Raw genomic sequence first — 22,516 nt, forward strand, 5'->3', positions numbered from 1 at the left:
GAGTATATCATGAGAAATGCTGGGCTGGAAGAAGCATAAGCTGGAATCAAGATTGCTGGGAGAAATATCAATAACCTCAGATATGCAGATGATACCACCCTTATGGCATAAAGTGAAGAAGAACTAAAGAGCCTCTTGATGAAAGTGAAAGAGGAGAGTGAAAAAGTTGGCTTAAAACTCAACATTCAGAAAACGAAGATCATGGCATCCAATCCCATCACTTCATGGGAAATAGATGGGGAAACAGTAGAAACAGTGGCTGACTTTATTTTTCTGGGCTCCAAAATCACTGCAGATGGTGATTGCAGCCATGAAATTAAAAGATGCTTACTCCTTGGAAGGAAAGTTATGACCAACCTAGACAGCATATTCAAAAGCAGAGACATTACTTTGCCAACAAAGGTCCATCTAGTCAAGACTATGGTTTTTCCAGTGGTCATGTACGGATGTGAGAGTTGGACTGTGAAGAAAGCTGAGTGCCAAAGAATTGATGCTTTTGAACTGTGGTGTTGGAGAAGACTCTTGAGAGTCCCTTGGACAGCAAGGAGATTCAACCAGTCCATCCTAAAGGAGATCAGCCCTGGGTGTTCACTGGAAGGACTGATGTTGAAGCTGAAACTCCAATACTTTGGCCACCTGATGCAAAGAGCTGACTCATTAGAAAAGACCCTGATGCTGGGAAAGATTGAGGGCAGGAGGAGAAGGGGACAACAGAAGATGAGATGGTTGGATGGCATCACTGACTTGATGGACATGGGTTTGGCTGGACTCCGGGAGTTGGTGATGGAAAGGGAGGCCTGGCGTGCTGTGGTTCATGGGGTCGCAAAGAGTTGGACACGACTGAGCGACTGAACTGAACTGAAGAGACACATATAATCCGTGCTTGAATCCCACACACTGCGCCTGTATAGATAGCAAAAGCCAAATTGTGGACCTTCTGGACTCTCAGGTTGACTTTTACAAAACCTCAGGCTCATCCTCCTGATGTTTAGTCTGTCAAATGAGCACGGTATCAAGCATCTGTCGGTCTGAGAAGGTCTGGTGAAGCTTCAACGAACCTTACAAATAAACCTAAGCTCCCAAGTGAACAAACAGCATCATATGGCATATAGTTTTCTCATGAAGAAAGCGATGAGTTTTTAACCCCCTAAGGGGTTAAAAAAGAGTCAGGAGTTTTGACGACTTAGACTTTTGCTCCATCCCCAAGCATCACCCCCACAATGCAGCCATCTGAGGTGGAGATCAGCCTTCAGCCTTCCAGTCATGCCAGGATTTCCCTTGAGTGATGGCTCCAAGTAAACAGAGGTCAGATACCTTACCACCTGCATCTCCCTGCAACCTGCCAACGATTATTCTCTCTTGTGGAAAGATCCCCCTTCTGCACCAAAAATTTATTCCTCAGTGATAAAATTCTAGGTAACATCCTCCATCACATTATAAAAATACAGGGAGTCTTTTCGAGGTATTTGAAATGACTGCATGTTCAACATTACCATGAAAAAAAATTTTTAATGAGTTGAAATGTTTTTGCCCAAAATGATTCCACTTGTGGCATAAGCAACAGAACAGATGCTGACATTTCACATGTAGATGGTTCCTCAGTGAAGCGGCGCTTAATTAAAAATTGGGATTTGAGAGATTTCTGAAAATTTCACGTTCACCTTAAAAATACCAAACAGTTCATTTTCTTTTTCATGAGCAAGCTAGTATGCTAGCCTGCTGCTGCTGCTGCTAAGTCGCTTCAGTCATGTCCAACTCTGTGGGACTCCATAGACGGCAGCCCACCAGGCTCCTCTGTCCCTGGGATTCTCCAGGCAAGAACACTGGAGTGGGTTGCCATTTCCTTCTCCAGTGCATGAAAGTGAAAAGTGAAAATGAAGTCGCTCAGTCATGTCCGACTCTTAGTGACCCCATGGACTGCAGCCTACCAGGCTTCTCCATCCATGGGATTTTCCAGGCAAGAGTACTGGAGTGGGGTGCCATTGCCTTCTCCAGTATGCTAGCCTAAGAGCACCTTTTTATTTCATACTTACTAAATGTTTCAGAGACATTAAATACTTTTTATTAAAGTAGGAAGTCTTGCAAACAAAATTATATCATCTTTCCCCAAACACATACAGGCACAATACACAATGCTCACATACAGGAGCAATCTGAAGTTTAGAACTTGGCAAATGTACAAAGGATTTTAGTCATGAAATAAGTCTGGGTGATTGGTAAAATAAGGCAGCCAACCAAATGGCGACTTCACATGGCAGCAATTTTGTGTAGGTTTGGTGGAGTATAGATGAAGCATGGCCAGTGCTTTGAAAATGATTTTCCCATTTGAGTTGAAAAGGCACAAAGCCAAAAGCTCAAATGAAACACCTTAATTCTGGGACCAGAAAAATTAGGCCTAGACTTTGATGATTAAAAAGTGGAGAAACAGGGGACTTTCCTGGTGGTCCAGTGGCTAGGACTCCATGCTCCCAATGCAGGGAGCCCAGGTTCAATCCCTAGTCAGGGAACTAGATCCCGCATGCCACAACTAAGACCTGGCACAGCCAAATACATAAATAATTTTTTTTAAGTGGAGAAACAGCAGGTTGGCACTCTGTTGACCATCACTGTGGCCTTTCTCATCTGCTTCCCAGACATGTAACATTCACTTAAAGATCTCCAAGGTGAGCAACCAATCTCTTGGTACTTATCATCATGATTTTTCTTTAGAACATTTGACACTTTCAAAACAGATCAAAGCCTGGTGGAGATTCCAAAAATGTGTGCAGTGACAGATACTGACAAACCATTCATGCAAAAACAGTTTTGGTGGCAGGTAACAGGGATAATTAAAAGCAGAAGCTATAATTCAAAGCAGAAGTGGTCAAAGGATTTCAGTAACAACATTGAGAGGCAGGGTTGGGATAAATATACTAACAGATTTTGAAACTCAACCATACATATTTTTTACTATCAAAAAAAGGTTAAAATGTGTTGTTTTTAGCTAAATCAAACAAGAGCCTGCAGCTGAAAGCTGATTCTTCCCCTAACTGAAGTACTTACTGACTGATCCTCTCCTGTCATGCACTGTCCTGGAGTCAAAAACCAGCTGTGAACAACCAATCGCCAATGGCAATCCCATCCCTGAAGCAGGGCAACACGACTGACCCTTCCTCCACTAAAGTGAAGTGTTGAAAACTTCTAACTGAATCTTAAGATGTAGAACTAGACTTCCAGTGCTTGAGAATCCTCCTGCTAATGCAGGAGACACAGGTTCAATTCCTGGTCTGGGAGGATCCCAGGTGCGCAAGGACAACTAAGCCTGTGGGCCATAACTACTGAGCCTGCACTCTAGACCCTGTGCTCCAGAACGAGAGAAGCCACTGCAATGAGAAACCTGCACACTCCAACGAAGAGTAGCCCTCACTCGCTGCAACTAGAGAATGCCTGAGAGCAGCAATGAAGACCCAGAGCAGCCAAAAATGTTAAAAAAAAAAAAAAATGTATCTTCAATCTAATAGGTACCTGGAAAAGAAGAGGCACCGAAGCTGGCCCTTAACCTTCAAGGTTCTGCTAACTCTCAGTTCTTAAAAGTCTCTCTGACAACGAAAAGAAAGTTTTATTTATGCTGGAGTTGAATTAATGACAGCACCTTCTTATGATCAGTCGTTTGTTTCATCTCATTTTAAGAAAGTCTTCCCTCCCCCAAGGTCTTAGATTTTTAGAAAATATTTTCTTTCAAAAGTTTAAAATTTTCCTTTTTACATTTGAGTTATTTATCCATTGGAACTCAGCTGCAGGCAGGGTGTAGGGTAGGGATCCTGCCCCCTTTTCTGCCCACTGGCTAAATGTTCTGCGTGCTTGACTGGGCAGCCCATCCTTCTCTTGTAAGATCTGGAAGGCTACCTCTTTCATGTACCACGACTCCATGTCCTTATGTATCCAGTATATGTTTTATATTCCATTCTTTTAGTCCATATGTCTATCTCTGTGATTAAAACTCTCTTTAAATAAGTCTCATCACACTTATCCCATTATTTGTCCTTATCAGGATAAATGTCTTATTTTTTCTGTCCTCTCAGTAAGTTCTTCAGTTGGTTGTGCCTATGGCTTAGTAATCTTTTTATTTCTTATAGCATAAAAAGCAGTATTTCTAGACTATAAGCTTATTTGCTAAATAAGAGATGAGGTCAGCAGCAATATCAATACTTAGCTATTGTTGTTCACTCATTCAGTCGTGTCTGACTCTGCGACCCCATGGACTACAGCATGCCAGGCCTCCCTGTCCTTCACCAGGTCCTGGAGTTTGTTCAAACTCATGTCCATTGAATTGGTGATGCCATCCAACCATCTCATCCTCTGTCGTCCCCTTCTCCTCCTGCCCTCAATCTTTCCCAACATCAGGGTCTTTTCCAATGAGTTGGCTCTTCACATCAGATGGCCAAAGTATTGGAGCTTCAGCTTCAATATCAGTCCTTCCAATGAATATTCAGGACTGATTTCCTTTAGGATGGACTGGTTAAATCTCCTTGCTGTCCAAGGGACTCTCAAGAGTCTTCTCCAATACCACAGTTCAAAAGCATCAATTCTTTGGCACTCAGCCTTCTTTATGGTCCAACTCTCACATTTGTACATGACCACTGGAAAAACCATAGCTTTGATTATACTGACCTTTGTCGGCAAAGTAATATCTCTGCTTTTTAATACGCTGTCTAGGTTTGTCATAGCTTTTCTATAGAGTTATAAATACCCACTTCTTGAAAATCATAAGCTCAACTGAACAAAACTTACATGTGAGTCAATTCTACTTTCTTATTTTTGGATTCTTGATACTCTGGCATCTGGGGCCTCCCTGGCCAGGAGGGGCTGCCACTTCCAGGGCTGACAATTCCTAGAGATGACAAACAACTCACCAGGGAGTATGTCGTTCACCTGTAAACCTCACAATCCCAAACCAAGCATCCTGACCACCTTCCTCTGTCTAGCTCTCACCAACAAGGGGATGCCCCGGTGCCCTCATCACTCCAGGGTCTGGCACCTGGCAGCCTGGGCCAGTGTCTGTGCTTCAGACTCGGCTGAAATGATCTGAACCAGCTGACCCCCAGTCTGCTTAGTCCGCCCTGCCCTCCCTTCCCTGTGCAAATGGCGATAAAGGATGTTGCCCATGTTTTCCTCTCTTCCTACTTACCCACCAACCTAGGCGACCGACCCCCATGTGCCCTCCTATGGGGCATGCTGTATCCATATTTCTTTTTTCAAAAATTTCTTATTTATTTTTGGCTGTGCTGGATCTTCATTGGGAACAATGAAAATTTTCTAGTTAAGCCACAGTGGGGGCTCCTCTCTAGTTGTGGTGCACAGGACTTCTCATCGCAGCGGCTTCTCACTGTTGCAGAGCACAGGCTCAGTAGTTGTGGCACACAGACTTAGTTGCCCTGAAACATGTGGGATCATCCCAGGTCAAGGATCGAACCTGTGTCCCCCGCATTGCAAGGCAGACTCTTAAACCCTGGACCACCAGGGAAGTCCCCGTGCCTATTTCTAAAATCTTCTTCCTCATGACAGTCACCTCCATGTCTCCATATCTTGCCATACAAATCCCAGACACGTTTTGAAGCAGTCCACTATAAATTTAACTGTCATTTCCAGAAAGCATGAAATGATTTAAATAAGAAAGCAAATACAAAACTAAACTGCTAGCTGGCCAACGATAAAGGAATTTAAGATTTTAGAGGCAGTTTATTATTCCAAGCATTTAATAACTGGTAGGATTATTCAGTGAGAAATGGAGATACATTCAAATTGTTGGATTGCTCGCTTTGCATGTCCTAGAGATCAGGGTAATATGAGTTTGCTTTGTTCATTTAACAAAGAAGTTTTTCTCCTAAGAACAGAAAGTTAAATTCAGAACGGTGATAATCCATAAACCTTATCATATTACGGTTTGTCCTTTTCACATATGACAAGATGAACTATTGAACTGAGTGTACTGATTCTCAATATTAGGATTTCAAAGAAGAGCTGAGTATCTGGAGGAGTTAATCACAGCAGAGAGAGCATCATATGAAATTACCTCACACAAGTGTATTAGACCGAGCGTACCAGGGACACTCTGAGATGGGATCAGAGCTAAGCCTTCCAGAAGGCAGACAAAAGAGGTAATCACCCAATTTTCTCTCTCTTCAATAAAAGTAATTAAAGCTGGTCCTTGTTTAGGCAAATTCAGCTTACTGAAAATGTACTAAAGTCTTCGGCAGTACCATGATGATGATTCCCCTTGGATAATCTGAATATTGGACCCAAAGAAACCACTGATTCCATAAGTGTATCGATAATTCTCAAATAGTTTGAATGGGGTTGGCAGTTGTAATTTGAACAGCAGCGTAGAAGAAAGGAGTGGGCATAACTTTGCAAATGGAGTCAAAACATTCTGGAAGCCAGTTCCAATGCTGGGGCCTACTTTCCAGTGAGATGACATGATTTCTCTGGGTCTCAGCTTCTCCACCCCTCAAACAGAATTTGTATAACCTGACCTGCTTACCATAAAAATCAAAAAGGATGTCTGAAAGTTCTTTGTAAACTGTTAAAACCTTTGTAAATTTATGATATTATTATTCACAATTATTATATTTATTTTCTATATATAATGATTTTGTATTATATGTATTATAGAAATTATCATTATATATATTATAGAAATGATTTTCATCATTGGTTTTGCCAACTGTTTTCTCATTGACTTTACAAGGCTTCTTTCATGGGCAGAGGTGAACATTTAGACCAAAAATGTCCACTATCTGTTGAGAATGGCACATACAGCATTATAAGGCAATGCGTTGTTCACAGTTGTTACAGTTAACTGGTTTGTTTTTCCAGTCTTAATTAAGATAAACATTAAGTGCACATTAAGATCATTCTTCTTGGTCTTCTCTATCTCATAGATAAAAGATTTTTATCTAACACCATTTTTCTATGTAAATTTTATGAAGGTGTTATGCTACTTTATTAGAAATTTCCCAAAACACAGAGACTGGTTAAAATGTATACTGTAATTTATGAAAACCAATTTGCTTAGTTAAAAAAAAAAAGGCTAAGTTAAAAGTTTAGCCTTTACTTCTAATTTTAAAATGATTTTTAGTGGTTTAATACCGCTTTTTACTCAACACGCGCTTTGTGGTTTGTTGTTGCGGTTCTCATCAAGGATGTCTATGGACCTGGGAACGTGGTGGGCCAGGAGGGATGTGGCCGTGGTGGGCACCTCCCATGCTGAGCTCCTCAGAACACTGGCCTCTCCCAGCAATTTCTCACCAAAACCAAGCAAAACAAAAACCCAGCTTCTCTTGGTGCCCTCTGTGTGACAGGCCAGGGAACTGAACCTGAAGTGAAAGAGGCTCACTTTCCCAGCGTCACACGATATGCGTGTATGCGTGGGCGTGCATGCGTGTGTGCGTGCATATGAAGAGCTCAATCTGCTCTATGCGCTTGACGTAGAGGCTCACTCACTGATTCCTCCAACAACTCTATAACATGGACTATTAGTATCCCCACTTTACTGTAAAGAGAAACTGAAGGACAGAGAGCCCAAAGCCAGCTCTCTGTCAAAGCCACCTGGCTCAAAGCCACCCAGCAACTCCTTGGCAGAGCCTGGATGCCATCCCAGAAAGTTCGGCTCTGTAACCTATTCATGAATCTTAGAACTACGAATACTCAAGGGAAAAATGTTGCAAAAAAAAAAAAAAAATACAGAATATGACGACATTTTTAAAAAGCTTAAAACCAAAATTAAATGATATGTTGTTTGAATAGACAGATACTGTGGTTAACACTTTATAAAGAAGTGGGAATGGTTATTATAAACCCCAAGAAAACTTAAATAATTGCAAAAAATAAATTATTTAATTTAAAAAAAACCACTGTGGACAGGGTCACAGTATTCACATGAGATGACAAGAGAAGGAAAGGACTTGAGAAGGGGGCCCCCCTGTTGGGGGGTCTCACTGGTGGGGGAGCTATTCTACTTCTTACGCTCAGGGCAGGCTCACCGGTCCATAACATGTGTCACAACTTATCTTGCATGCATCAAAGATTCCACACCAAAGTTAAAGAAAGCAGCAATAGGTAAGTATTCAAATTCTTTAACTTCTCCTGGATTTGTGGCACATGTAAGTTGGAGAAATCACTTTTCTCTGTTTTCAGAGTAAAGCAAATCTGGTCAGGAATGGCAAAGCATTGGCCTAAATATCAGCCACCTCCTCCCGTGTTGGACAGCGAGTGTGGGCACGATGGGCTTCCTCCCCGTTCTTCCACTGTTTCAGAACCCTCTGCACACAGGACACCGAGACTCCGCCGCTGATTATGACCAGTGGGGGTGGGGGGACTGGGGTGGGCACGCCCATGTGGGAGGGGGCAGCCCCCATCATCACTGTGCCAAAGGATGCCCTAGCGTCCTCACACCTGGGAAACCCTGTGAATGCTGCTGCCTCGTCTTAAGGATGCGCTTACCTGTTAGGTTTGAAGCATCCGTGGGCCGGAGCTGTAACCAGTGGCGGGCGTCAGCATCGGTCACAGTATCTGCAGGCGGGCTCAGATCTGGGTCTTCCTCGCAGGTCTGCCAGTGGCTCAGGGACAGCTCTGCCTCAGTGCTGCAGCCCAGAGTGGGGTCACTGCTCACACTGTCACCTGGAATGACAGAAGACACAGCCCAAGATGGCCAAGGGCAGGGCACGAGCATGTCCATGGTCCCGGCACACAAGGACCTAAGCAGCTGCCCCTGGGGACAGGGGCCTGCGTGGGGCCCCTGGTCAACGACACACAGCTCCCATGTGTGGATGTGAGTTCTCTTTATGGGCTCCGACTCTTCACAGGTCTTAACTGAGTTCCCCTGGCACCCACAAGAGCACATCCTCACACCTTGTACCCTGACTTACTCAACTACAGAACAGAGGTGGCTGGAGGAGGCGGATGGGAACTGATCCCACTACAAAGGCAGGTTCATGCTTCCAGGCTGAAGAATCTATGTCTACACATGAACCTAGGCGAGTCACCTAGGATCACTGGGGAATGAGGCATCCCACCAATAGAGAATCTCCTCCACTAAGCACTGAAATGCTCCGATGTCATGGTACCGTGATGCTGTCAAAGGCTATGAAGCCCCACCTGGCTATTCAGTCTGACACAGAACCGCTTCTATCGGCCTGCCCCTTGAGTCCCCTGTCTGGTGCACACAGACTCGGGGTGCCCACCCTCTCTGCCTGTAGCCCTCCTGGCTGCCCTTTGTGTCAGCCACTGACAGTCCCCCAGCCCTGCTGCTTGTAATCTACCATCAGGTATTCACATGCAGAGAACTGACAACTGCCCCAGTCACCTGCGAGGTCCCTCACTTCGCCTGTCCCGGGACTCCAGAAGGTGGAGCCTGAGAGTTCCTGCTCTGCCCTCCACCAGGAACGACCAAGAAGGAGGGGGCATGACAGAGAACCTCAGGGAAGCAGAGTATTAGGGCCGCATATTACAGTACCTAATGGTACATCTTAGCATCCCAGTCAAATTTTAAATACTTATACCACTGATGTTAAGGTACTGCAGAAGCTTTGTGTTCCGAACCTGGGGGAACGTCCAAAAGGAAGACCATTCTTCCTTCTGGGCCTGTCTCCTCACCAGCCATCAGCCTTCCTTGTGCTTTTCACCTGGAGACCCAGGGCTGGAAAGACAATTCTCGAAGGTAACTGGGTAATGTTTAATGTTTGACTGGTACTAACCACCCATCTATCCTGGGATTCCAGGAATAAAAATGTCCTGTATCGCAACATCGTGTCTTCAGATGATATCATTTGAGTTAGAAGGTCAAAAGGAAACAAAGTCTATCCATGTTGAAGCTGGAGGAACACAGACCACATCTCCTGGTACTTACTCTTCTGTCTCTCCCTACATTTTCCTTGCATCTGCTGTGAGTCATCTTTCAAATCCAGTTCAATGGGGCTGCTGCTTCTTCGAACTAAGATCTTCAGACAGAAAGAAAGATTGCGCTGGTTACAGAAAAGTTTTAATTTTTACAAGACTGTTAAGTTTCTAGTCCATATGTCTAAAGAAAAAGAAACAAACAAACAGTAAGAATAGTAACAAAAAACTGAATGACGTTCTTCACTGGAAGGATATGGGTTCACTAATTACTGTGACCAAGTTATAAATTACCCAAGATCTGAAATTTAAGGCTTATGCTTTATCAGTTGGCATCCAATTAACATGGTCTATGGAGGAGGGATGCTAAGTTACATGGAAATCATTTATGTTGAGGTTCTATTTGTACCTCTGCTTGGGTACACATGCATAATGGATATCATCCTCCAGGAGGTATAAGTCACCAGCATGTTGGCAGGGAGGGCGTAAACCCCACCCAGACCCATTCAATGCCTCCCTTGTTACAGGTGCAGCAGGCTTCCCTGAGCACTGCTCAGCACTGGACCGTGGGTTAAACATGGGACTAGAACACTGGGAGGCAATCTGCACCCTACATTTTACATAACCGGTGTGGGAAGACAAAACATACACAAATTACACAAAATGATCACAATGTACATTAGCAAAATATGCAAGTCAACTCTCTCTAAAAGGTATGCAGAAGAAAGTGTTACCTTGATCGGCTCACAGTGACAGGAGAGCTGCTCAACAAGGCTACAGACATGAGGTGGTAGAGAGTAGGCAGGAAGGGGCTCAGGGCAGGAAGCACTGAGAAATCAGCAAGTTCTACGTGCAGGAAAAGAAGCCGATTACAGCAGGCCATGCAGGGCAGTCAGGTGGAGAGGGAAACGGTAAGAAGGAAACATGACCACCTTCTACAAGCAGCACACCTGCCAGGGCGCCTCCAACATCAGGCTTAGGAATTTCAACCCAGTATTGACAAAATGAGCAACCATATGTTCCAGACAGTAGCTGATTGTGATTAAAAACATAATCAAAATGGTTAAGTTGACTTACTATCTGTGGAATAGAGTTAAGAAGAAAGTTGCTATGGAATTATGATGGTAATTCAGGAATGAGCAAATAAGGCTTTTGATGATAGAAAAGGAGAAGAAAAGATAAATTTTAAAAATGCTGCAGAATGACAGATAAGAGCTTATATAAGTGTTGTCCATGGGAATGGAACTTAAATTACATAAGGATATGAATCTAGGGGACCATGAGAAAGACAGTGACAAAGAAGGAAGGGAGGTAGGGAGGAAAGGCAGATGGATGGACAATGAACAGAGGAATTTGAGAAAGTTTCTGATATTTTAATATCCATTTTTGGGCTGAATATCTAAAGAGAATGTACCATAAGTGTGCAACAAAAATCCATGACTGGCAAGATGGAGAACAGAGCCAGAAATGAAGATAGTATATTTAAGGCTCTCCAGCTTAGAGTGTACAAAAATCACAGGATTCAATAAGCCAACTAAAGGAATGAATACTAAATAAGCAAACACATGAAAAGGAGGGACTAAGATGTAAAATTAAAGGACAGAATAATCATTAAGCTAAAACACATAAGTAGGTCATGAATGAAATATTTAGAAGATTAACAGTATGTAAAAAAATGCTACTCAGCTTTAAAGAAGGATGATATGTACCTAATATTGTTGTTGTTGTTTAGTTGCTCAGTTGTGTCTGACTCTTTTGTAACCCCATGGACTGTTGCCCACCAGGCTCCTCTATCCATAGGATTTCCCAGGCGAGAATACTGGAGAGGGTTGCCATACCCTTCTCCAGGGATCTTCCTGACCCAGGAACTGAATCTGTGTCTACTGCATTGTAGGCAGATTCTTTATCACTGAGCCACCTGGGAAGCATATATTTCTAATATGATAATGGAATATACACAGGCTATCTCCTTAATTGAAAAGCAGATTATAGGCTCTTCTGCTTCTGACTCTCTGGAAGATGAAATATCCTCCAACTATAGAACCTACATAAAAATCTGGGGCTCACAGGAAGTAAAACAAACCTTCAAGGGACCGAGCCCCTCTTCCCACTCCCACCCAAAGCACACGGAAATCAGGGCAGTGAAATGGGGCTACCTTGGGCATTAATCTAATATTACCACTGCCAGTGGCAAAAGGAACCAGAGTCCCAAATTAAAGTAGCACTCCCTGTTTTGTGAAACTTCAATACGTCAGAAATCCAGGTTTTCTGCAGATTCAGATTAGCCAGCTAGGAACTCACAATCAAAAGTTACCAAACACCAAAGGAAATTAAAAACCCACCAAACACAAATCTTAGAAACAACAAACATCAGATTTAGATTCCCCACCCACCCCTCAAGGATTTCAGATAATCAGATAAAGAATTCAGAACTGTAATCTGTGACTAGTTTAAAGGAATAAAAGGTGGGAATCACAAAAAAATGCACAAACTATAAGAGATCATGAGAGATTACAAGATATACTTGAAAAAAGTGTTAACCTGAACTTTCAGAAGCAAAACATAAAATTGTTGAACCAAAAAAACTCAATGGGACCATTAAACAGCAGACTATAAATGCATAAGAAGAGAATTATTGAATTGAATGAAAGATCTGATGAATCACCCAGAACGCACCCACATAGCCAAGGAGAATGGAAAATATGAAAGAGGGCTTAAGAGATATAGAACACAGAATAAGAAAGTCTAAATATATTTCTACCCAGAACTCCAGAAGGAAAGGGTGAAAGAACAAAGAACAGGCAATATTTGATGAACGGATTACCAAGAATTTTCCAGAAGCAATGGAAGAACAATTATTCACAGATGCCTGACACATATAGCATATCCAAAATAGGACAAATTGTACAGACCAAGAGAAAATGCGCCTAAATATTCTGTAGTGAAACTGGAGGACAAGGATTAAGAACAGTGAGGAACAACAAACAGGACGGACAGAAGACCTCTCGACAGCAACAACAAAAGACAGAAGACAGTAGGAAAAAAAGCTTCCATTAGATGGGGGTGAGGAGGAAGTAGTGGAACTACTGAATTAAGACAGACAAAGTAACCAATGACTTAAGAAGCACCAAAACAAAGCCTCAAACATCTGGGATGCAGAATCTATGAGTATGAGAGATAGGTAGCATTTTCAGATCAATGAAGGAAAATGAATTCAGTATAGGGGACCCAGGATAAGTGGCTATCCATGTAGGGAAAAAAATGAAATTGGATCCCTACTGCCATCCCATAAACATCAGCTCCAGGCAGATGAAAGAGTTAAATGTATAGAGCACAAAACTGAAACATTTATAAACATAAGGCAAATATTCTTATCCCTTTCAAGTTGATATTTTAAATTTTTCAGGGCTTCCCTGGTGGCTCAGTCATGAAGAATCTGCCTGCTAATGCAGAAGAAATGGGTTGGACCCCTGAACCAGGAAGATCCAACATGCTGCAGAGCAACTAAGCCCATGGACCATAATTACTAAGTCCATGTGCCCTAGAACCGGTCCTCTGGAATGAGAGGAGCCACCGCAGTGAGAAGCCTGTGCACTGCAAGTACAGAGTAGCCCCCACCCCCCACCATAACTAGATAAAAGCCTACACAACAACAAAGATCCAGCACAGCCAAAAGCAAACACAGAAATGAATTTTTTTTAATTTTCATAAAATTAATAACAAAAAACAATAATCAAGAATATCAAAATTAAGAGCTTCTATTCATCAAAAGACAACATAGAGAATGTGAAAATGTAAGACACACATTGGAAGAAATTCACCAGAAATATAACCAATACAGGATCCGTATTCAGACTACATTAAGAATCGGTACAAATAACAAAGACACATCAACAGGAAAATGGAAAAGACATCAGTAGGCACTCCACAGATGAAACACATATGGCCAATCAACATAAGCAAAGACTTTATCGGCAACTTGAGAAATGCAAAACAAAATGAGATCCCATTTCACCCACTCGACTCCCAAGATTTTAAATCTGACAGCAGTAAGTGTTGGCAGGAATGTGGATGAACAGAAACTTTTTACACACTGCTGGCCAAAACAGAAGTGGTACAACCACTCTGGAGAAAGACACATTCTCTTGTAAAAAAGAGCATCCTTTTTCCCTGGGACTCATCAGTTCCACTCTAAGACAACACCGTTGAGAAAATCTTACAGGTAGATCTTGAAACACATACAAGAATGTGCACAGCTTCATTTCTCATTTAAAAAAAAAGGGGGGAGGACAAGCTAAACGTTAACAAGAGAGTGGAAAAGTGAACTGTGGTGTACTCACGGTGGAATATCAAACAGCAGAGAAAGCAATGAGCTAGGGCAGCGTGCCACCATGTAAATACATGGTAATGAGTGAACAAAGTAATCATACCGCCTTTACAAAGCTTAAAAATGAGGGAAACTAAAGGATGCATTGTTTAGAGGGACATACATTTCAAGCAAAACTACAAAGGAAAGCAAAGACACGATCGACACAGAGCCAGCACAGAGCTGTTCTCTGAGGGACCAAGACGACGCCCACAAGGCACAGCAACAGCTATGAAGATGCTCTGGTTTCTGTGCCGGCGGTGAGTCTCTGGGTGTTTATCTGACTGTTGAAATACACACTCAGAATATACATACAAATGGAATGTACGTATAAAGCTGGTATATGCCCGTTAAAAAAGAACCGAGGAACACTCATATCTTCCAGGCAGGGAAGAGTAGGGAGTGACTTTCTGTGTGTATTTTGTACCTTTCTGGGATGTCTGAGTGTTCTATTCATAGATACTACTTTTTTTTTTTTTTTTTTTAAATAAATAAATAGGAATTATCTGCATGAATGAGTTAGGGCTACTTTTTAATTTTCTTCTTTAAACTTTTTATTTGTGTTTTAAGAAACCTATAAATGCCATTTTATGTTTTTTTAAAAAGAAAGAAACCATAACATCTCATTTATCTGTGAACTCGAGTCAGATGAAGGCTACAACCTACAGTGATACCAGGAATAGGGAGTCTGAGCATCTGCTTGACAGGCAAGGATGTCCTTAAAAAGAGAAAGTGCACATACAGACCAAGTGCGAAATTCTGTTTTCATGCTTACTGCGTTCTATTTTTGTAATGAGACTATAATTTTACATAGAAAGTGAGCAAGTCTTTCAAACGTCTCAAGGTCACCTGGCCCTAAAACACATCTAAGTGGAAAAAAACTTTAAAAGATAGTGTCACGGCCACTAGTAAATGTGCGTATCGTGCCAGTGGTCGGTACGTTTATTTTTAATGACACACGTGTGTATTCTGAAAAGATCTTACTGTTATTCCTTCATGCTCTTTCTTCTCATGTCCTTTGCTCTCCTGAGCAAGTCTGGGCTCTGAAGAACTCACGTTCTGTGCATTTTCTAGCTTTTGGCCTAGAGAGTTGGGGGTGGGAAAGGGGGAAATCAACAAAAGAAATATTTCAGATGGTAAAACTGGGAAAAGATTTTTATACACAGGCAATGATTAAATTTAGATATTTTAAGACATGTAAAAACAAGAGTGCAGGGCCCAGCACGTGAGCAGCCTATGGATCACGACTGCCCCACAGACCTGGTCTCTGATGAACAGAGAATGATGAACAGAGAACTTTACTGTCGAGTGTTAATGTTACACATGGTGAGGGGAGGGGGAGCAATAAGGCCTGTCTGGGGGCCTTGGAGAAGGGGTCTCAGCCAAGAGCTGCCTGAGTCAGCCAGGCTGGGGAAGGGAGGAAGGGAATGGGGAAGGGAGCATGAGGTGGCTCAGCATTGCTAGTGAGAGAAGTAACTGACAACCACTGTCTGTAACAGAGAATGGGATATCTCCACCGAGCCTGCCACCGTTAATTAAAAATATCAGATTCTATGTGTAGTCTGGGGCCAATAAATCTTCTTTAAAAAATAAATGAACAAATTCCTAGGGAAAAAAACCACAAAATTTATGCAAATTAAAACAAGAAAAGGAAAATATGAAGTCTTAGAATGATTTAAAAATCTGAATAGTACTTTAAAATCTTCCGACAAGAAAACTCGAGGCAACTGATGGATTCCACCAAATATTCAAGGGAAAAAGATCACAACAATCTTATACAAAGACTTGTGGAGAACAGAAAATCTTCCAGGTAACACATTTCTCAAGTTGTCTTTATTGTATATTTATTATTTTTCTTCCGAGAGAATTTCTAAGAGGGGCTATACCCTGCTCATTTGACGAGGATGGCATGACCCTGACACAGGCCTACAGGACGGCTTGGTTGATTACCTAACTCATGAAACTAAGTACGTATGCTCACTGTCACCAGACACACTTAAACATGCATTTTCACTGTAAAACACATTTGTCAAAGCTCACAGGTCTAACCACCTGCCTTGCCACCTTTCACCCTGGTTGCTGCTGAAAGCTGCTGGAGAAACTGTGTGGATTAATGCTAGTTGGTGTGCATGCCTGCTCAGTCGCTCAGTTGTGTCTGACTCTGCAACCCTATGGACTGTAGCCCGCAAGGCTCCTCTGTCCATGGGATTTCCCAGGCAAGAATACTGGAGTGGGTCACCATTTCCTCCTCCAAGGGATCTTCCCGACCCAGGGATTGAACCTGGGTCTCCTGCATTGCAGGCAGATTCTTTACCGCTTAGCCACCAGGGAAGCCCATAACGCTAATAATACAAGTTATCATTTTTCAACCTCGGCAGATCTACATGCTGCTAATAAGCTTCACAAGTCTGGTCAGCCATCCACCTCTCATCCCTCACCCCATGACCCCTCTCCTCCTGGCCTCTGCCCTAACCTGCTGCCGTTCCTCGCCTGGGGTGAACATCCTCTTCCTCCCACCTCCTCCAGCCACTCTGGATTTCTTTTTAGTCCTCAAACACGCTACACTTGAAAAAAGGACACACACACACACACGATGTTGGGGGCCAGAGTGAGGTACTCCGCCCATGACAAAGGTCATGAGGAAGGAGGCTCGACATACGCAAAGGCGGGATCGAGCCTCAGGAGTCCCCCTGGAAATCCTCGAGCGTCTCCCCCCATAACCAGAGCCTGCCTACTTTACTACTTTGTGCTCTTTCCTACATCTCTGACTTTACAGGGGGCTGTCCCCTACCACCTCTTTCGGAGAAGGAGTTAACCTAGAGCTCCAGTCAATAAAAACTCTTGGGTGTGACAAGAGTGTTTTAACCTACAAACTCCTCTGAAGGTTCTCTAGCCTGCCTGACAGGCTCCTCCGGCCACATGTGATTGCTCACAGCCTCCCAACCGTGAGAGGCACAAGATGCTTTAAACCCTCTAAAAACAGGTTCTTTAGAGAAGTTAGAAAACTATAAGTATAAGTATAGTGAGCTAATTAGAAATTGTGTTGATGAAGGGTTTTTCATTTGTTGAGCCAACGTTTGTTGCTATGTCTCCACATCCCCTGCCCTTACACACATTAATGAATATATAGAAGGAATAAGTATTAACCTTTGATATTAATCACGTTAGACCTTAGGCTAAGTAAATTCTTTCCTTAACTAAAACCCACTACACCCTCACCCTGTAGGAATGTAACTTTATTTGGGTGGTGTCTGTTTTGAGAATAATCAGCCCTGGAGAAATAAGTGTCCTGATTGACTGACCGCTGTCACAAGGAGAGGGTCGTAAATTGTCAGCAGGCCCCCTTGGCCAGAAGATGATGTAACACCCCTAAGACCTCTGTATACATTTGTGTGAAGCACCTGACTTTAATAAAAGTCAGGACTGCTGTCCCCACGTGACTTTTGTATAACATCTCAGTGTATAAAAGTAGACCATGGAAAATAAAGAATTGGGATCAGTTTCTCGAAATACTGGTCTCCCCATGTCGCTCTCTCTCTCACTCTGGCTGAGTCTCCATCTGGAGCGCGGAACCCACCATGCTTACTAATTATGCCTGGGCTTCTAAGATCCGACCGGGGAGGCCTCAGTGTCTCCTCTCCTTCGGGAGAACGGAAGGACGCCTGCGGCCTACATAAGTGGTGCAAACTTCTTGTCTTGAAGTTTTATTGGTCTCCCGCGTAAACCAAGCTACTCAGCCTCTTTTCTCCACTGAATTTTCCTACTGAGCTATCCTTATTCTATTACTCTTTATATCTTTAATTAATATCTAATTGAAGCTATCGTATCCTGATCTTCGCCTACGCCGTCTCTCCTTCGAATACCCTGGATCAGCCGGGGCTGGTCCCCAGCAGGTGGCGCCCGATAATTAGATAAAAATAAGTAGTGAAAATATTTCATGTGATTCAAGAAATCACATCCTTGCAATCAAACTCTAAAGTAAATTCCCTTGAAATAAACAGAACTAGGATTAAAGTAGAAAGCCCCACGACACGCAGCCTCTCCCCAGACAGAAGCTAGGGTCTTGCGTGCGTAAGATGCTGATACCTGGGGGGGGCTCAGGACACAGCGGCTCGGTGACCTCAGGGCTGCTGCCGCTCCGAACCATCGGCTGCTGCCCCAGGGGCCCAGATTCGGTGGCAGGTGTGTTTTCTGGCTGCAGGTATTCTTCCACTTCTGTGGGCATTAACACAGAACACACAGGGATGGATTTCAAAACATTTTAAAATAATTCACTACTTCACTGACTCTACAAAATGTTGTTTTAGATACTTTTTCCCCACAAAAATTGTGCAGTAGGATTAGTGGCTTTCACAATAAAGTTTTCTATGCTTGTTAGAAGTTCTACTTCACTCCAAGGGTACATTTGCCTTCTAAGTTCTACAAAGTGTTTTAATTCAAAGTGAAGAAGTAAAAAAAAAAAAACAAAAACAAAAAAACAGAAAGCGCAAGCAGAATGGTTGACAACTGTAAGTCATAGGAGCTTTAGGGACAGGCATGCCCAGGGGAGGGGGAGCCAGGAGATGCAGGGACAGGGCATTTCCACTTGAGAGAGCAGAATATCACATACACACACACACGCATGCACTCGCACACACACACCACACCCGGAAGGAAGATGAAAGAAAGCGGGAATTTTAACTTTATCATTTCTTTTAACAGATAACTATACAACTGTCCAACGTAAAATACTGCAATTATTTAATGACATCACCAAATGCAAGCGTGAATTTATCACTCAGGTACAAAAACGATCCACTGGTATTTTTAGAGAATCGATAAATGTACATCATAAAATAGAAAACCACAGCTGAGTACTGACCACTGGGTGATCCCAGCTAGGATCAAGATAAACCATGTTCCCCTAGAGAAGTCCCTCCTAGCTCATTTCTAAATGTCATGGTTCATTTTAATCTCCCAAGACAACGCAAGGCGCTGGAAGGGTCACCCCACCTCCTGTCTGCAGCATGGAGGCTCCAAGGTGACATAATCCCTGACCTCCGGCTTTATCCTTATCAGCCTCCTCCCTGCCCTCCTCCCCATGGCCTCAGGAAGCCCCCCTACAACTGAGATCTAACAGTACCACCCCTGCTGTGGACATCCGAGGCCCCTATCACTGTCCACTCAAGCTCACGCTCCTCACGGTGAACAAGGGCCCCTTGATATCACCCCAGAGGCTTGACCCCCACTAGGAGTCCTTGTGCTCTTCAGTCTCGAGCAGGCCCAGCCCACCTGATCCTGCTGCTCCCCCCACCCCTGGGTTGACCTCCACCCCCCACCATGCTGCCCAGGCTCCCCTCCTGCAGGACTTGCCATGTGGTCCAGCCTGTGACCCCACCGCTGCTTCCCCTCCAGACTTCATCCTCCTTTGTGCAGCCTCGGAACTCTACATCCATAACCCTAGGATCATGTTTTCTCCAAATTTTCATTAGTCACAGTTTCAGTCCTTCTGACAAACTATGACGAACCCAGACAGCAAAGACATCACTTTGCCAACAGAAGTCTAACTAGTCAAATCTATGGTTTTCCAGTAGTCATGGACAGATGTGAGTTGGACCATAAAGAAGGCTGAGCGCCGAAGAATTGATGCTTTTAAAAGTATCCTAACGGAAATCAAGCCTGACTGTTCATTGGAAGCACTGATGCTGAAGCTGAAGCTCCAATACTTCCACCTGATGTGAAGAAAAGACTCATTGTTAAAGCCCCTGATGCTGGGAAAGACTGAGGGCAGGAGGAGAAGAGGGCAGCAGAGGATGAGATGGTGACTCAATGGACATGAGTCTGAGCAAACTTTGGGAGACGGTGAAGGACAGGGAAGCCTGGTGTGCTGCAGTCCACGGGGTCACAGAGTTGGACATGACTGAGCGACTGAACAACAACAATCAGTCCTTCTAAGAAGGGAGTGATCAAAACTCAGCCTGTACTGTCCTCCCTGGACGTGTCACCTGATTCATCCCCTGAAATGCAGCCAAGGTGTCCTCTTCTGTGTAACCTTCAACCAGAGTCACAAGCCAAAGGACTGGTTCACCCCAACCAAGAGCTGTATGTAGGAAAATTCTAAATATAATAGAGGATTTCACTGAAGGGCTGTCGCTTTATTTTTACTATCCACACAAAAACTCTATTTTTAAGTACATGGATACAAGTTACCAGACCTCAAAGCCAAAGTCCAGGTGTGAAAGTAAAAGTGTGAGTCGCTCACTTTTCGATCCCATGGTCTGTCAATGGAATTCTCCAGGCAAGAAAACTGGAGTGGGTTGCCATTCCCTTCTTCAGGGAATCTTTCCAACCCAGGGATTAAACCCGGGTCTCCTGCACTGCAGGCAGATTCTTTACCGTCTGAGCTACCAGGGAAGCAGGGCCATGGTCTAAATCCAGATACTGTCAAGAAGCTGGACTCAGGGAACAAGCAAAGGAAAGCAGGGTAGAAAGAGCAGACAGATCCACCACAGCCTCGTCTTTCCACGTTGTCTCTGCCCTTCTCTGATCCTGAAGAGCCAAGAGCTGTTCACTTCCCTACAAGAAACATGAGACATCCATAAATACCATGCTCCATCCAGCATCCCAGAGACAGACCAGGCCCCCTACAGCTCTGCTCTCAGACTCCTCAGTATCAGGCAGAGGAAGCCAGATGACACCACCAGCTGTCCTTCCCACTGTTTTCTTTCCTTGTTCGTTCTAATTATGCAAGACACTGACACCTTCTGAGAAGGGCTTCTATTTGTTAATGAACCTACTTGTAAATCCAGTGTCAGCAGAGGGAGCCCAAGAGCTGCCTGCTTCTATCAGAAACAATTGGCACATGCCAGTCTTTATAGACAGTGGGAAGAGTGGGCTTTATTCCCTTGAATGTGATGCCAAGAGCTGGTAGATGTTGGTTTCTGGGCTCTGAGCAGAAACAAATAAGGACTGGGCCAACGCTGGCAGCATCTTTTTCAGGATACAGAATATCGCCATCTGGTGGGATGAAGCCCAGCCTTGACTACGGCTTCCAAACACGAGTGTCCCCACCGGTCCTCAGACAACAGACGGATAAAGAGCCTGCAGGGCCAGCTGTTCTGCCTTCCCAACAGGCTGGCCTGATGTGGCTTTAAGGCTCTGCTTTTGTAAAAGGCTGATCAAGCCTTCTTAGGTGAAGGACAGCCAAGCATACAGAAACCACGGGAACAGGTGTGATAGGAGACCTGTGAAGAGGGGAAGGGTGGAGGACGAATCCCGGTCACAGGAACTGCCAGGCTGTGGGGCGGGTGCCCTGAGCTACTCCTGGACTCGGCTGTCACATGAAAGAGGGTGAAGGGAAAAAAAAAGCACGCAAATTCTCTTTATCTCGCAAGTTAAACCCAATTTCTCGATTTGGAACTGTACATTTTCGGGCCTTTTCTCATATTTTGTTCTATGCTATGCTAAGCTAAGCTAAGTCGCTTCAGTCGTGTCCGACTCTGTGCGACCCCATAGACAGCAGCCCACCAGGCTCCGCCATCTCTGGGATCCTCCAGGCAAGAACACTGGAGTGGGTTGCCATTTCCTTCTCCAATGCATGAAAGTGAACAGTGAAAGTGAAGTCGCTCAGTCGTGTCCTACTCCTAGCGACCCCATGGACTGCAGCCTACCAGGCTTCTCTGTCCATGGGATTTTCCAGGCAAGAGTGCTGGAGTGGGGTGCCATTGTCTATACTTAATATTTGTTCTGTACAGATGAACAAATGACTACCAGAAACATTTTCTTGGTACTTTTTTTCTTTCTTTTTAAAACTGTTCTTGAGCTCCCCCTGCTGGCTTTTTATTTCGGTTAAGGCTGTCGCTCTTCTCCAGGGTCAGATGTAGCAACTGCTCTTTTCTAACAAACTAAAACCATTTAACATTGATACCGAAAACTAAGATCATGGCATCTGGTCCCATCACTTCACGGCAAATAGATGGGGAAACAGTGGAAACAGTGGCAGACTTTATTTTTGGGGGCTCCAAAATCACTGCAGATGGTGATTGCAGCCATGAAATTAAAAGACGCTTACTCCTTGGAAGGAAAGTTATGACCAACTTAGACAGCATAATTAAAAAGCAGAGATATTACTTTGCCAACAAAGGTCCATCTAGTCAAGGCTATGGTTTTTCCAGTGGTCATGTTTGGATGTGAGAGTTGGACTATGAAGAAAGCTGAGCGCCAAAGAATTGATGCTTTTGAACTGTGGTGTTGGAGAAGACTCTTGAGAGTCCCTTGGACTGCAAGGAGGTCCAACCA

The 22,516-nt window shown here is 43.7% G+C and overlaps 1 protein-coding gene across 1 annotated transcript in view; it reads right to left on the bottom strand.

The window, feature by feature from the left end:
* RALGAPA2 (Ral GTPase activating protein, alpha subunit 2 (catalytic)) overlaps positions 1-22,516 on the bottom strand; it is a 283,032-nt gene that overhangs the window by 155,725 nt on the left and 104,791 nt on the right. The window contains exons 18-21 of the mRNA XM_010836602.1: positions 18,326-18,454; positions 15,224-15,321; positions 9,887-9,977; positions 8,482-8,658 (exon numbers count right to left, since the gene is read on the bottom strand). Coding sequence (XP_010834904.1) covers positions 8,482-8,658; positions 9,887-9,977; positions 15,224-15,321; positions 18,326-18,454 — 495 coding nt within the window. The remainder of the gene's footprint in view (positions 1-8,481; positions 8,659-9,886; positions 9,978-15,223; positions 15,322-18,325; positions 18,455-22,516) is intronic.

This window comes from Bison bison, unplaced genomic scaffold, assembly GCF_000754665.1.
Source record: "Bison bison bison isolate TAMUID 2011002044 unplaced genomic scaffold, Bison_UMD1.0 scf7180017864063, whole genome shotgun sequence".
Taxonomy (NCBI): Eukaryota; Metazoa; Chordata; class Mammalia; order Artiodactyla; family Bovidae; genus Bison; species Bison bison.